Here is a 17,092-nt window from a genome sequence, read left to right as displayed (position 1 = left end):
TGTAAACAGCAGCTGTTAATGTTAAATGATGTTTATAAAGAAGCTACAAGCTTTTGTTCCAACAGCAATAGTATGTAGTGTTCAATGATGGTTCAATAACGCAGTAGCTATAGCAAATATATCCGCATGCATTAAACACAAACAAACAAACAACACAGTACTTGACACAGTCTGTGACCATAGAGCACATGTGCACGTTATGGTAAGATCACATTTATTTCCTCAGTGCAGATATATCAGAATATAAATATAATTGACAATTATTTTCTAAAACATACATGACATTGTTACAAAAAAACTCAAGGTACAGTAGAGTAGTACCTCAGCTACACTCCTACCACACTTTGGACGTGTTTTAGATATTTATCTTGCTTGGGGAGGAAAAAAAAACAAAAAAAAACACAATAATGAGAAACATAGTGACAGTCCAACCATTTCAGTCCAAACTTATTGAGGCTTGCAGTGGTCTCATACCGTGTGCTGTGAAAAAAAACCCAAGATAAAATACAATCTTTTGGGACATTTTGAGGTGAAAAAGCAAAACCACATCCCTCTAGTTAATTAAATAACAAAAAAAAAATCAGGGCCATTTAAAACAAGCTCAATCATGAGCAATCTATTAAAGAGCTTGGCTCAACTATTTAAAAGCTTAGGAAAATATACATGAGTAAATTTAATAAGGACTACAAGTTAGATCAAAGAAGAGGGCAAAGAGGGGAGCATGCGTAAGTGTGTGTGTCTGTGAGTATGTGTGTTCTTCCTGAAGGAGAAACACAGACTGTTCCAGCACAAACCTCCATTTTCTGGACTCCAGGTCCCACGTCCTAATACGGCACAGCACAGGGCAGGTCAGCATGGGAGAGGGACTCCCTGGAGAATGCTAGCCCTTAACTTTGATTGCGAGAACAGAGCTGTTTTCCCACAGGAAAGCAAAAAAGGGGGTTGGCATCAAAGAGAGAACTTAAAAAAATAATAAAATAAAAGACACAAACACTCTGGCATCAAAATGTCCCAAAAATGACATCAATGCAGGAACCTTTCCTCTGTTTTTCACCAGTGCCAAAAGTCCCAAGGTCTGTTTAGGGCTAACACCAACACCACACTCTCAAAAATAAAGGATCCAAAGAACTCAGTCCCTATGCACTGAAAGTAAGGTTGGAGCAAAAACTCCTCTCGGGGTCCCTGAGGACTGATGGGACAACCACTGCCCTAAAGGACCTTCCAATGAATGAGTCTTCAAAGAGCCACTTCTGTACAAGTGTGAAGAACCTTTTTGAATGAATTTAAAAACATCCACATAATGTAAGGGTTCTACATCCATTAGGTTTTCTTTGAACTGCACATCCAAGCCAGGGGCCACTTAGGAACCTTCATTCTGAAGAGTGTAGAATTCTCCACAAACCATCTCCTCCATGTAGAAAACACACAGCGACATGAACCTGGCATCTCAATGAACATTCAGTCCAGTACAATAGTTTGAACACATGCAAAGAAGCATGTAAAAACATGTTTGCTTCCATGAAAATGTCCACAATCATCCAAAGATGCAAAGCAATCTGCTGAGGCCTGAAGTTGCACAGCAATTCAAGAGCAGGCATGAAGATACGATTGTCATTAAAAAGAATGGTCAATGATATTAATGCTAAAAAACAGCATTCATTTAAATCTTAAACTTTATGTAAATTAATATAACCTTATTTCATCTTATTCTGGACCACATTTATCATAGAATGGTCAGAGTAATGTAAAGAACTGGAGATTTCAAATTGTGTCAGAAAAATTTCAACAAAGCTTTTCTGAGAAGCAGCTGAACGATTAATCAGTTCTGTATCAGAATCACAAGTACAATTTTCAAATTAAAAGAGCTGTGATTTAAATTACATTCTACATTTTTCAGTGTTGCCTTAGCCAGTTTTAAGCGGGGGAACTGAACCTAACAATATAGAATAACACCTAATATTAAGGATGCATATTTGCAATCAGCCAAAACTGTAACTGTCAAATTTTGTCTCCAACTGCACAACCGGCCAATTTGTTATTTTGATTTTGGCACATCTGTGTTGTAATTTTTTGATGTTAAAAACATGAGACAACCTGTACCAAAATGTAGCATAATTATGCAGAATTCATTGCGCTAAATAGCCAGATGCCCCTTACTTTCAACGTAGCATTTACTATTTAAACAGGCAGCTGATTTTTTTTCTTTTAGAATTTTAAATACCGGTTTGGTCCATTTTTATTGCGACACTGGCTAATAGAAATGTGCAAGTGTGTTTCATGTGTTCATTTAGCCCACAATTTCACCTTCGGGTTAAAAAAGGTTAACAGTCCTAAAAAAACAAAAACAATGGCCATGGGCCAAACATGGCCATCAGCAAACTGCAAACAGCCATGAAAATCAATAATCAGCGCATCCTTACCTAACAACAACCTAATAACACTATGTGAACACTCTGTTCAGTATTCACGCTTTAGGCAAGAAAAAGTGGATGTGCTAATCTTCCTGGCCAAAAAATAAATAAATAAATAAAACAGGTCTAGAGATTACATAATACAAAATAGTCGCATTTAGATCACAACACTGGTCTGAAAAATTGCAATTAGATATCGTCCCCAAATGATTCAGCCCTAGAAGCTACACACTGGGTTTACAAATACGCAGAACAGTGCTAGAGGTCACTGCCTGAGACTAGCCAAACAGTTTGTTTTAAATTCAACTTAGTTGGAACCAAAAAGGCTAGTTTAAAAACTAGAAGAAAACATTTAAAACACAACCATCCAGGCTTCAGTGAGTCTGTTCACAACTCAAGCATTCAGAAAGCCTCCAGCTCTGAGTATGAAAAATCAAACAAGGAGAATGCCAAACAAGTTCTTAGCGCCTTTGTTCCACACACACACACACAAAGTCATGTGCATTTGATAAAGCGGTGGAAGAGACAGAAGATGGCTCTGGAGTTTCAGCCTCATGCGCTCGGCTCACTTCAGCCTGACTCAAACACTGTAGCTTTGCTCCAAAAACAGTACATGGCCACAGGCCACCAGATTAAAATCTAGGTTTCAACAAACAGCTGGAACAGTTGGAACAAATAAAAGCCCTTTTTCTATTGTGTGCGATATGTGTTCTTCCACCCCCTCATACTCTGGTAAAGTCCAGAACTTTCAAAAAAAAAAAAACGACATAGGCCTATTGCACAGCGCCCTGCCATAAGACGGCAGTTAAGAAACAGTCTCCACCACGGTAATACACATTTAAACAAACACATACGCGCTTCTCGTCTCACCTAACAGTACAACTTTTTTTCTTCACTCATCATGGTGCTTCAACTATAAAAGTAAATCTATACACTTTTCAGACATGCACTGAAGAACTGACATAAAAATAAATCAACTTTTGCTAGTCAAAACTGCCTAACCATTACATCATTGAAAAATTTAGAGCATCTTTGTCACAGTTCCAAAGTTATAAAACAAACACTCTTAAATCAAGACACACGTGTTTCAGAATATGATATAATAAATAAACCGCTCCAGAGGACACAGCCTGCTTTATAGGAGGCGAGGATCATGATCAAAATCACTATTGCATACAGAAGAAAGGCATTTAAAAAGGGTCTTCAGTAACCACATATTCAGTACAAGGCAAGTCATTCTCAAACATCGCGTTTTTGTTTTACAACTTACTATTTCTTACTTTGTCATCTATAACTTTAAGTCCTTTAAATAATTTCACTTTGGTCAACTAGGAGACAAAGCTATCTACGTGATCCCATTCAACAGTACCATTGAAGTTCGGAACATTGTGACAACAGACTTATAGGCTGCGACTGAAAGCTCACAGCAGAACATATTGGAGATAAGAGAGAAGGAGGTGAATTCCAGTGTCCTCCGTATTCTTGGCACCTTCACATATAAATTATGAACTATGTACAGTGTATGTGTTGGAGAGAAAGATCCAGTCCAGGTTAACAACATTGAAGAAATATCGGAATGGGTTTCTTCTCTGTTACACAATATCTGGAGAGATCAGTCTCTCTAAAGTCCTGTAGATTTTGCATGAATCTGAAGTCTTCATTTTTGCTTATGTTTAAGTGTACACATATTTTTTGACCAGGTGCATCTGCTGGAATCATATCCCTCATTGGTCTGGCATTACGGAGCGTTCACTCTGACCTGTGTTCTAGTTTGGACCTGCTGTTTTCGTCGTGTTTCTGGACAATCGGCTCTTGGCTGCTTTAGCTAACTTTAAACACTGCAGAGATTATGCTATTCGACAACCGGTAGACGTGCACGTGAGGGTTTGTCATTGTATAAATTACTGAAATAGCATGTTAATTATAATCTTCATCTTATTCAGTTCCTTTTGATAGATGCTATGACGACAATACTGTTGTTGGAATATCGCACCCCACTTTTCTCCAGTCATTTATCGCATCCACCCACAAACCAATGGCAGGCTTTTAAAGTAAATCAAGTATATCAAGACAACTGTCCTACGTAGACACTGCAAGGTATGGAATAAGTCACACAATCAAATAAGCTATACAATTCAGTAAGACTGAATTTGAAACTTGAAATTTCAAGTTGAGGTTCTGAAAACTTCTCAATAAAAAGTTTTTCCCCTTCGGTTGGTCATCTTTCAGAAAGCACCTCCTCCCTGGCTATACAACAGTTGTCCCTGTCTGCCAGGGTTAGAGGACAAAAAGGAGTGCAAAAAAACAAAACACCCACATTAACAGTACTCCTGAAGCAGTCCTGTGTGTGTCCCAAGAAAGTGCATCTCCGGTTCGATCTGGAGAAAGAACACCCCGTATGTCTGGTGATCCACTCATATTTTTTTCCTCTGACCACAGGCAAAGTTATGCAATCCCCAAACGTGTGATGCTTAACAAACAGATAATAGGAACAGGAAGAGTAAATGTGGCATTTCGGAACAGCCTGATTTACCACAGAGACTGAGCAACTTTATGTGGGGCGTCAAAAATGCTAAGTTCCCAAAGGGTAGGGTCTCGCAGGTAAAAACGAGGTGTCCGAACAAGCCCGGGGCTCACAGAAATTAAACACAAATTAAAGCATCAGAGAGTCAACATGCTCTCCATCCAACCTAGAATTATGCTTGGATCAAATTTTCCACAAATTATCCAGAAGTGGAATGCAGGCAGAATGCTGCTAGGGGTACTGCTAATTCTGCAGCAACTGGGGATAAAGAATAAGATCACAGACATCAGAACTGATTAACCAGGTAAACGGATACAAATTTCAACATGTTTGGAGTAGAGCTTAGTCTACTTTTCCTAGAATGTGCGGGTTAGTTACCATGACTAAACAATTGTCACCAGATTTCCTGACATAATATAATTTGCCCTAAAGGGGAAAAGCCCACAAAGGATACTCAGAATCACCAGAGAGGAAAAAAAACATCCACAGACCAGCTGGCAAGGGGTGATAAATGTAAATATGCAGGTCATCTTTTCAGCAGAGCACAGCCTCACAATTATTTGAGCATCACAAAAGTATAATTTTTTTTTTCTTTCCATTTACAGAGACCAAATGTTTTATAATACAAGGCCATCATGATTGTACTTTTATCTTTTTTCCTTAACTTCCTGGTGTCATTTTTGCAAAGATCGTTATTTTATCCAAGTCGCTCAAAGCAACAGCTTTAACTACCCCTTCATCCTTGATAGCTGAGGTTACGGGTCACTCCCTTGCCTGAAGGACTGGTTGCTACATTTCACGGAGACAAACAGACATCCATGGGCTTGCTCTGCTCCAAACCCTCTGACAGGGACAAGAACTGGAATGGCGCCCAGATGCCTAAGCAAGACCCCTTTGACACGATACCCTCTCCAGTCCACAGAAGGCGCTAAACGTGACAGGCTGGTCGAGCAGGGGCCTGCAGAGCTCCCAGGGGCTTCTTGGTTGTGTCTGAGCGCTGTAGGCAGAGCAGACAAAGGCGCTTGAGGCCTTTTCGGAAGGCGCTGTTGGACAGGCTGTAGATGAGGCAGTTGCAGAAGCTGTTGCTGATGGCCAACCATGTAGTCAGAAAGGAGGCAGCAGGATGACGGTATATTCCTGCACTCTCCAGCAGGAAGTAGATGATGTACGGCAGCCACAGCAGGTAGAAGACACTGGTGATGCGGAAGAGCACGGTGGCGTAGCGCTTGTCAGGACAAGTTTGTTCACCTGGTTCAGGCTCCTGTGGCCCAAACCGTGCCCGGCGCTCGCTGATCTGCCGGGTGTGTTGGCGGCAGATGCGGAAGATGTGGGCGTAAGTGAAGCAGACAGTGAGGGCCGCGGGTGCATACAACGCTGCCACGATGAAAGCGGTGAAGAGTGGCTGGGTGGACCAGGAAGATGAGCACCACTCGACTACATCCCCGTGGTATCCTGGCTTGCCCCAGCCAAGGAAGGAGGGCAGGAAGATGAGGGCAGAGTAGATCCAGATGAGAGCAATGCAGGCTCGTAGACGGCAAGGTGTCACCAGCGCCGCATAGGAGAGTGGCCGGGTGATCGCCACATAGCGGTCCACGCTAACGCATGCTAGTGAGGTCATGGAGACGCTCTTCAGGACGCACACCATGTAACCGAAGACCTTGCAGGTGAGTTCCTCGTCTAGTCCCTCCAAATGGTGCAGCAAGGACAAGGACGGGATGAGGCAGCTGACCCCCACCAGCAAGTCGGCATATGCCATAGTCTGGATGAAGGAGCTGGTGGTGTGGTGGCTGAGCAGCGGGGCACAGTGGAATACGAAAATCACTACCAGGTTGCCAGAGATGATGAGCACTGTAAGGAAAAGGATGACAGCAACTTCCAGCAGGCAGGTGTTGAAGATTTGAGAGTAGCCAACGTCCAGCAGGCAGAAGGTCACGGTGCTCTGGTTTAGCTCAGTTGAGTTCATCTTGTTTGAAGGTGCGCTAGGAAGGCTTCCTCAAGGGGCCTAGCTCAGCAAAGGCTGGCCAGTGTGCAGCTTTCTCTGGCAGACAGGAGAGACGTACCCATGCCGGCCGTCTGCCATCTCAGCAGCAATATGAGACGCAGGTCCGTGCAGTCTACAGGAATCCTTTCACACAGACTTACTAAATGTCTATCATAGCCACAAAAGCCTTCAACGAAACACAGAACAGAGGCAAGACAGGCTTCAAACCCCCAGCAACACAGGATGTACCAGCGCCCCCCGCATTTGCCCTAGCCTTCCTCGTTCTTCCCGTTCTTCTTCGTCTTTACTAGGAGAGTCACAGCTGCACTAGAGCAGGGCAGTCCAATGCCAAGCCCAGGATGTTCAAGGAGGGAGTCAGAGTACAGAAAAAGACAGAGGAAGTGAAGTTCTCAGCACTCTGATTAGATAGTCCCCATTTGTACTCTTAATGGTGATTAGTCCAAACGTTAGAACGCATAAGAAGAACAAAGGACAGTCAAAACCTCGCCATCCTCAGACAGGACAAAAATCCAGAGTCATCCAGATGCCGTTTTTTCTATCCCACAGTAACTTCAGTCAGTCGAAGAAGAGCGGGAAATCTCCTCGATGCTCTCTGGGTTCTCGCACGCTGCCGTTACACTGGGAAAGCGTGTGTGATCGAGGATGAAGGCACGGCCAGCGGTGATTGGCATTTCAAACGGAGAGAGGGGCTCTCCTGAGAGAAGCCAGCGTCTGGAATGGAAATGAGGGGGAGAGTGGCGCGATGCAGAGAGCACAGCCAGCCTCCCTCCCTCTCTCTCTCTTTCTCAGTGGCAATGATGCATTCGTGCTCTTTCTCTCCCTCCCTTCCAGTCCATGCTGCTGCAGCAGGGGAAAGCTCCACCCACTTTTCACTCCAGCCAGTAAGCAGATGCAGAAACACAAGTGGAGGCATCCCCTTCTCTTTGCCAGACACGCTCACATACATATAGATCCATGTTTCTCACATCAAGTTTTCAGTCTTTTAGATACAAAGATAAGCAAATGTTTCATTCTCTTTCACTGTTTCTCATAGGCTTCTTTCAAACACTTCCCTCATTCAAACACAAAAATAAAAGATTTTTACCCTCCTTCATGCCCCTCACATTCCCTGACATCATCACCCACGCTTCAGCCCCTCCCCATCCACCCTCTCCATCTCACATGCCTGCACATGAACGCAGCAGCAGGAGGTCAGCTACTTTCTCCAGAATTCTACCCAGATCCACCAACTCCTACCCACTCCAATATGCTCAATAAATGCTTTATTCGCACTTACTGCTTTTCATAGAGCACCGCCAAAGCAACTGATCACAGGATGACTACACAAATGAGGCTAATGCAGTCCAAACGCAATTATATTGAAACAAGAAATATGTAACACATAAGCCAACTGTAATATGTATAACACAGCCTGGCCAACATAATACACTTCCTGTAAGGTGTACTGAAGCATTACATTTATTTTCAGAATGATTTAATTTGAAATAGTGCATTGGTGCAACTTACTGAATCAGTTTATTTTAGAATGGTGAGGATAGGTACCAGGAGTCTTTAATGCAAATACAGCCATCTCATCATAATACTGATGGTGAAGTAGTGCTAAATCCTGAAAAAGTTTTTTTGAGGGTATTATTTCATCTTAAAACACGCTTCATGTACCCCTCTGCCATGAAAAGAGTAAAAATACATGTTTTAGGCCAAAATTCTATTATCAAAACTATTGGAAAACTTAAACATCTAAGACATCAGGAAACATACTCATTTGTATACCAGCTTTCTGTGCGGTAGCTTTAAGAAGCATAAAAACTTAGATTGTCCGGTTTATCACCACTGACTTGGTAGGTTCTTTGGAATGGCACATTTCATACCAAACCACTCTGAAAAACATTGTTTATATCTTAATGATTTCATAATCCAAAAATTGTGAAAAACAGGTGGATTTTTGCTCACTTTCTGATATTTTTCAAGTACATATCGGCAGATAGATTTATAACCATTTACAAAATGTGGAAATTTGGACTACATTTAGCTGTATTGGCATTACAGAGAAATATAACACTTATTTTTTAAGGGTTACAAATGCAATAAAATGACTAAACAAAAATATTTACATTCTTCATTTCCAAAGTACAATAAGTATGTAGCCAAATATTGGTCTAAAATATCAGTCAAGCCTTAATCTGTCTGAAAACCATTTTTTTGTGAAGTATTTCTTTGTCAGTTTGTTTCCGATATTGTCATGCATCCCTATTTTTAACAGACAAGAACACAACGCAAAACATACTGAAACACACAACACAAAAGTGTGTCATTTATTAACACATCACTTTTGAAATGTGGCACCATGAAGCCAGGATGCCTAGAGGAAGTATAATACTGCAGTCATAAACAGTGGGGCTAACAAAGAGCTTACAATCCACTAACATTTTAGTCCATGACTTTAAAATAAACAAAACACGGACATGCAGTTTAATAGGCTTCCACATTAAGGCAGGTTCAGCTTTTGTTTTTTCCCCTGAATTTCAAAGATGTATGCTTACATGTAATGACAGTATTGTTAATGCTATCAAACTTGGAGCATATATAATTCATGTATTTACTTGTTTTGCAAAATGCACTGTGTCTGTCATGGCAAAACCCTGTATCTCTGAAATGCTAACAATAGAAAGTAAACAAAATGTTTTTAACTTTCACAAGCATTAGCATTAAAAGATTTGATTCCAAGCAATTTTGGACTGTTTTTATGGGTTAATCATTAGGAAATGTAAATACAATGTAAAATAATAAAAACAAAAATAATTATATTATTACCTCATAGTAGAACACATACCTACACTACACTTTAAAAACTTGGAATATATATTATAAAACAACCAATAAAAACAATTTTTTGAAAAGGATTCTATTACTCCACAACCTCAGATTTCAGCTAATTTGCAGAAAGCTCTAAAAACTATTTTAGATGTGTTCAGAATGATAAACAGAGCTGTAGATGGTTCTTAAATGTCTGAGGAAGCTGTTAAATACTGTGAATGAAGTAATAATTAAATGAACAATACTTTATATTTGAAAAGTGATGATCGAATCTCAAGGTAAATAATTTTCAAGAATTTATCAAGAACTTACTATAATTAGATAACTACAGTTTATTATTATAACTACCTTATTGTGTCAAGCTTTTAATACATCAGTCCATACTATCTGAGCAACTCAGATAACAGCAACTATGAATATGACGGGACATTAAGATTGTAATTGCTTATCTTACCTTTAATCCATTTCCCAATCTTTCTTTTTCTAACCTCTCTCTTTCTAACTTCAGCTCTGGTTGGTGTAGTGGGTAACACCTCTGCCTTCTGCGCTGTAGACTGGGGTTCAATTCCCTGCCTGGGCAAGCACCCTGCACCATACCAATAAGAGTCCTTGGGCAAGACTCCTAACACTACCTTTGCATACCTCTGTAAAAATGACCAAATTGTAAGTCGGTCTGGATAAGAGCATCTACTACATGCCATAAATGTAAATGTCAAAAAGATAAATCTAACCCTTATCCTAAACTTAAACCTGGTGCTAATTCTAACCCTAACACTGTTGAGAATGCAAGTTTCAGCAGATAGTAATAATTTAATTACTAAATAATAATTAAAGTAAGAATAATTCAAACATCTGCAGACAATCCATAGGGGGCTCTCAAAATAAAACAGCGTGAGATTACAAACTTTTGAACAATAGCGACAATCCAAGGCCTACCCGTGTCACATGACATAAGTCACAAAATTAACTTTTAATTGGCTATTAATTGGCTACATATATATAAAGTTTGAATTATGCTGCAGCTTACTGAGATTTTTTTTATAAAACAGGATAATTGGGAAAAAAGTGAGTGTTATAACTCTGGGTTTCTATGTATTTGAATGGGCTCATCTCCTGTATTACCCTACTCTATCTGCACTACATAGAATAACATGACAGTTTGGCCAATGAATTCACTGGATGTGCCAGTTACTATGCAAATCTGAGTAAAGGATGGTACACTGGATTCTGAGCCTCTGCAGCACTTTTAATGCCACTAGGGTACATTTCAACTAGAGGAGCATTAATAATTCAACTAATAAAATCTAATAATACTTTGCTAAATCCAGCATGCACTATATTACAACCCAAATTTCTCCCTTCATATCAAAGCCTCTTTGTTTCAGGTTTGTTTTCCTGTCTACTTCAAATCTGTGCAACGATTTAACAACTTATGATCACCATGACGTCTCCTGCACTCCAGCCTATGGGTGCACGCAAACACACACACGCACACCTTCCCTGCTGGGTGTGCGTTGCTCCAGACACACTCCCCTGCTTTCACGCATCCCCTCAGCCTGGCACACGAGGGGCTAAAAATAGGCCTGACTGAAAGGTAGGGAGCAGACCACATTCAGCTTATCCATTAAAATAAAGAGAAAGAAAAAGAGAGAGAGAAACAGAAAGAGAGAGAGAGAGATAGATAAGCTTTAAGGAATGAGGTGAGACAGCACATTCGAGGTCTGGTGGTATGCAGGTTTACATTTGGCTTAATTAGCCGCATCATCACTGATCTCAGCACTAAGATAGACAGCACCCTGACCAGCAGCTCAAGCCTGTTCACCTGACCACCTAACTATCCTCCTCACCGGAGCCCCCCCTCAAACTAGGGCTGCAACAATTAGCATACAAAGGGGTTGTTACAAGTGAACAGAGTTAATTATGAAAAATGAAGACGCATCACAACTGTTAAAAAGGTACTTTAACATTCTATAATGATGATGACTTGGTCATTCCGACGGACTGCAATCAGAGATATCACTTTTTCTTTTATGATACTGATACCGATATTGAAACCTTAAGTATCAGCCAACACTGATTCAATAGCTTCACCTTGAAAATGAAAAAAAAAACTTCTTTAAATAATTATAGCTTTAAAATTAAAGCTAATAATTTAAGATGAGCATCTAAAAGTAGGCTATCATGCTGAAACCACTCAAACACAGGATGAAATACACAGCTAATAACATCACATTACACAGTGTGAGTGCTGTTGCATTTTTTACAGAATGGGATCACATTCATTCCTTTTTTACCCGTCTGAACCAGCATTTTCTGCTACTGAGCTGACAACGATGCCGTTACTGTTCAAGATGGTACCATGTCAGATGGGTGCCATCTCTAACTGCAATACTTCACAGAAAGCTTCTGTTCTACTGTTTTGTTGCATCATGACACAATACAAGATCAATGATAACTGATCGCAGCAGCAAAGTAAGAGGATCCAAAGAAAGTTATAATAGCTAAATTAGAACAGAATTGAACAGCAGGTCTCCTTCCTCTAAATAAGTAAAAGCCTGAGACAAGCTATTGGTCAGCTTGTGTTGTGGTTGGCACCACAATCCTACTGGATCCTCCCTGAGTCTTGCTGGAGGTTTAGTGTGCTCAGAACAGGAGAGAGGGCAGCTTTTGGACGGCAGGAGGCTAACAGGACCGGCTTTGTGCAAGACGTTTGTTATTCTTCACCGTATGGAGCAGTGTCTGGAGCTGTGCATATGTGTATCTGTTCATTGAGTCTGTGTTTACGGACAGGGCTACATCTGGAGATGGTATGGGCTTGGATAGAAAGACAGCCGGCCTCCTGTGTGTCTGTCATGTCTACTAGTTTCCACAGCAATCACATAAGCTGAATTCTCAAAAACTGGGGGCAAAGGACTACGATCATAAAAGTAGGTCATATGCCTGTTAGCCACACATTAACAACTTTATTAGATTTGCTACGTCGCATCATACAAATGTTTGTCCTTTACAGCATGTTTACATCCAAAAATGGTTTTGAAGACGTCAGAATCACAGACATGGCTGCTTTTGTACCAAGAACAGTTCATACCCTCTAAGGATGTTCTGAAATTAGAATATGAAATGGCCTATGGACTGAATAACTGCATTTTGCTTACTTCCATGGCTTAATTTGATTACCTAATGAGGTATTCAGTACAGAAATAATGTCAGGGCACATGTATGGGACATGTGCAAATATTTAAGAAGTGATGAGTGAAAAGTTGAACTCTTAAGCCAATCATATATTAGCACACCAGTAGTATATAAACTTCAGGTATACATTTCCATAGTTAGCCTATGACAGTTTGGCACTTTCCACAGCCTGCTCCTATGGCAACAGGTCCAAACACATGAAGAATAATACATGGAAAAAGTTGAAACTTCTCAGAAGAGCTAAATCAAACCTATCATCGCCCTAAGCCTACATTTCTAGGCACATCCTGTATTTGACTGGACTCCTTGATAAAAAATCAACACCCGGTCTTAACTCTGCCATTAGGACCGGAGAACTGGGGGGACCCTTCAACTGAAACTGTGGTAATTTTATATTTCTCTGCAGAATGTTTACAGTTAATGCGGACAGAGTGTTTCATCAATGTCTCTCTAAGAATTAAAACCGAAGAACGATATCGCAGAACAACCTGTTAGCTCTTCCATAAAACACTCAAAATAGAAATGTAGGTCATTCAGTTCTATTGAATTAAGCACAATGGCAAACTGAGTGAGCGTGGCCACTCTTTGTGTTAAGCTCTTAAGAAATGAATCATGATGCCTGTGAGGCACTGACAGTAAACACTCATATTCTTAGACAATAGAAAGTTTGTTCGGCCTATTTATAGCAGATCAAACTGCACACTAGTGTCGCCACCTGTTCCTGCTATATGGTGTGTAAAATCTTTCCTCATGAAATACATTCATACAATACGCAACACTATTACTTTTAAAGAAGGCTACTTATGGCCAAAGGTCACTAGCAGACATTGTGAACAGCCTGAGACAGCTGCGGATAGGCTGTTAGAGTTTTTCAAAAGGACCCCTTCCCAAAAGGAACATTTCAGTTAGACAGCAAGACCCCCCTCCCCTAAAAGTTTAAATCAAACCTATCAAAACCCATTGTAAACACTGTCTAAAAGTTTTAAACGCACATTAGTTTTGTAAAAAGACTTATTTTAAGACGTGCTACCAAAGTCCAGCCCTGAGGTACAACAGCACTGAACAGAAGAGATCCGATATCCAGTGTCAATATTGGGTCAGAAAATGCTGGATCAGATAACAGAGGGAAAAATAAGGACATGTTCCAATACATCATATATACATATATACATATATATATATATATATATATTATATATATATATACACACACACACACACACACACACACACACACACACACACACACAGACATATACAGATATACATATACATATATACATATATACACACACACACACACACACACACACTTATTAGAGCAGGAAACAGTTCTGCAGTGTGCAGCCCTCCAGGACCAGACTTCACTAAATGGATCTCCAAGCCTCTGCTGCTGACACTGACCCCTGTCTTACAGGGGTTACCAGTCCCTTCAGCTTTTTTGTAAAGCTCTGCATCTGTGCCTGCTGGTGTGTGGTGCATTGGGAGGTCAGCCAGTAAAGAGGACAGGTCAGTGACAGCCTGCTGAGTGAAAAAGAGAGCGATCAACCAGAGCTCACTGTGCAGGCTGTCAGTCTGCCTGCTTACTGCATGACCCCTCAACTTCTCCATCACACAATTCTGCAAGCTTTCAGTCTCACTGCAGAAGCTCAGTAAACACTACCGGGGTCACCACAACAGGACTTCAGTGATTATCATGATTTTGAGAATTCTGATAACTAAAAATAAAAATATAAAATAGCTACTTTTAATTTGTTTTTGTGATGTAAAAAATAAAAAAAAACATTTTAAATATATCCATCTTCCAGCCAGCAGCTTAGTCATTCAGCTTCATTATAAGGAGAGTTTCATGCCAAACTGCTCTTTGAATGAAACACAATACAGAACAACTAACCAAAACAGAGTCTACTTACACATGTCAGCCTCAAAGGCAAATTTCTAGCATAATTCAATTACTGAGGTGTAAACAAAGTCATTCAAAGTGATTTGATATGAAATTGTTCACCACAGAAAATTCGCTGACTCAGATTTCTTGGTCCCACTTTATATTGTCACTAATAACTGTGTAGTTACACATGAATAACATATGCAACAATACTAACTACTGATGATTTAGTCAGTGTTACAGATGGATTACAGAAGTACAGCCTATGTGATTACACATTTGTATCAACTTCAGTTTTGCCTTACACAAGTGTATCCTCTACACAGGAACTTTCCTGTAGTGTAGTGTTAAAGTTACACTTTAAAATAAGTGGACAGGGTGTAGTTGTTATGTAGGTACTGTATAATAATTGAGTGGTAATATGGAAATTGCTTTGGGGGTAATGCAACACATTTCATTAATGCCATAAAAGTTACATTTTAAGATGAGGGGACATCTGCTGTACTGTCACATATACATGCAGAATGGTTTAAAGTTGAAATGTCACAAAACAAACAACATAAATGTTAGCTAAATGTTAGGAAAGCTGGCAGATACAGTGTAAGTAATGTCTTAATGTAAGTTATTACATACTTCCTTTTGCTCCTGGGGAAAACCTCTGGGAAAAAAAATGCTGTTCCAGTCTGATTACAAATGTAATTTCATTTTTATGTTATTATCCTTGTGTAATTATATGAGAGAGAATAGCCTGTTACAACTATTAAGATTAACTTGTGTAATTACATGAGGCAAAACTGAAGTTGATACACGTGTAATTACATAAGCTGTACTTCTGTAATCCACCTGTAACAGTGACTAAATCATTAGTAGTTACATAGTTGTTGCATTTGTTGTTCACACGTAACTACACAGTTATTAGAGACACAATTTTAAGTGGGAAAGATTTCTTTACAGTGGTGGTGATAGGAACCAGACAGAACGATTATGCAATTTGGACTGAAAATTTAACTTAACACCTAAAACAACTAGTGAACCTACACATGTCTTCTGAATTTCAATAAGTATTTAATATGTAATATGTCATTTTCTTTGGGTACCATTTTGCCTCAACACCATGAATGAATTCTCCACCATCAATGGGATTAAAAAAATTAAATGGAGCCAAAAGCTTATCGCAAAACTACCACAAAACAATGTGTTAAGCATAAGGAAACATATCAATAAACATTTTTTGCAACATTTTTTAGATTTCAGATTTCAGACGTCTGGTTCTTATCACCACCACAGTGAACAATTCTGGCTTGTTCACATCTTAACTATTTTGGAAAATGGCCATGTAAAAACGATTCCTGACTGTTTTAGTACATAAACTCAGACAGAAATGTCATAAGTGGACCTCAGGGAAAAAATAAAATGGGAGAACATTGTAGGATAAGGGCCCTTTAAAGAGTGGTTGGAATGTGGTCATAAAATTCAAGAAAAATGTATGGGCCCTTTAATGGAGGTGAAGCTGTTTGGTCCAAAGTGTCATTTATACACACACACACACACCATGCATTTATATGTATGTATTTTATCATACTATCCCTCTCCTACTAAACACATAACACCAGAAATATCTCCATGAACAGTGAGTCAGTCGTGATCATCCATAAGGAGAATGTGGAACAATGCACTGATTTTCTGTACGTTGAGATGCTGAATAGATAAAGGTCACGTGGCTGGTAGAAAAACATGAACAAAGAGTTTATACAATAGCAGGCATGGGATCAGCACAGTGGATGAAAATGTGAACATTTGGAAGCTATTTAGTCTCAACAATTCAAGCCTGAGTGTGGCGAGTCTGATTGCTTGCATGCAACACTACTCAAAAGATAAAGGTAAATTCCACCTTCATACATCATGACCCGAAATCAAGCCTCATCAACCCAAGACTGAGCAAAAATCCACATTCCTAATGCCTCCTATGTTCGTTCATAGAGTAGTGACAGCAGCCATCAGATCACTAAAAAAATAAAAATAAAAAACGAAGAAACCGCCTGATTACCAGCTGTGTAAATATTACCATTTAACATATTTGTTCATCAGTCAGTGTCACTGCAGATTCGTTACAGCTTCATATCGGGGTTTCTGGATTAATTGGATTAATCAACAAATAAAAGTAAATATTTCTGGTCTAAATATCTAACTATATATCTATTTTTATTTATTATGTCACTTTATTGGTCTACTAGTATTTAACACATTTCAAGGAACAGTGCAAT

At 39.7% G+C, this 17,092-nt stretch overlaps 2 protein-coding genes across 4 annotated transcripts in view; both read right to left on the bottom strand.

The window, feature by feature from the left end:
• LOC118824818 (rab GTPase-activating protein 1) overlaps nt 1-17,092 on the bottom strand; it is a 126,583-nt gene that overhangs the window by 54,227 nt on the left and 55,264 nt on the right. The window lies entirely within an intron of this gene.
• On the bottom strand, nt 5,864-9,772 carry LOC118824819 (probable G-protein coupled receptor 21). Its single transcript, XM_036595243.1, has one exon. It carries the CDS (start codon nt 6,896-6,898, stop codon nt 5,864-5,866), a length of 1,035 nt encoding a protein of 344 aa, XP_036451136.1. The 5' UTR covers nt 6,899-9,772.

Source organism: Colossoma macropomum, unplaced genomic scaffold (assembly GCF_904425465.1).
Source record: "Colossoma macropomum unplaced genomic scaffold, Colossoma_macropomum, whole genome shotgun sequence".
Lineage (NCBI taxonomy): Eukaryota > Metazoa > Chordata > Actinopteri > Characiformes > Serrasalmidae > Colossoma > Colossoma macropomum.
Note: the sequence above shows the minus strand (reverse complement) of the source record. Positions and strands in the feature narration are given on the sequence as shown.

Excerpts from the sequence above, each read along its gene's own strand:
- LOC118824819 (XM_036595243.1), bottom strand. The coding sequence starts at position 6,898 with ATGAACTCAACTGAGCTAAACCAGAGCACCGTGACCTTCTGCCTGCTG.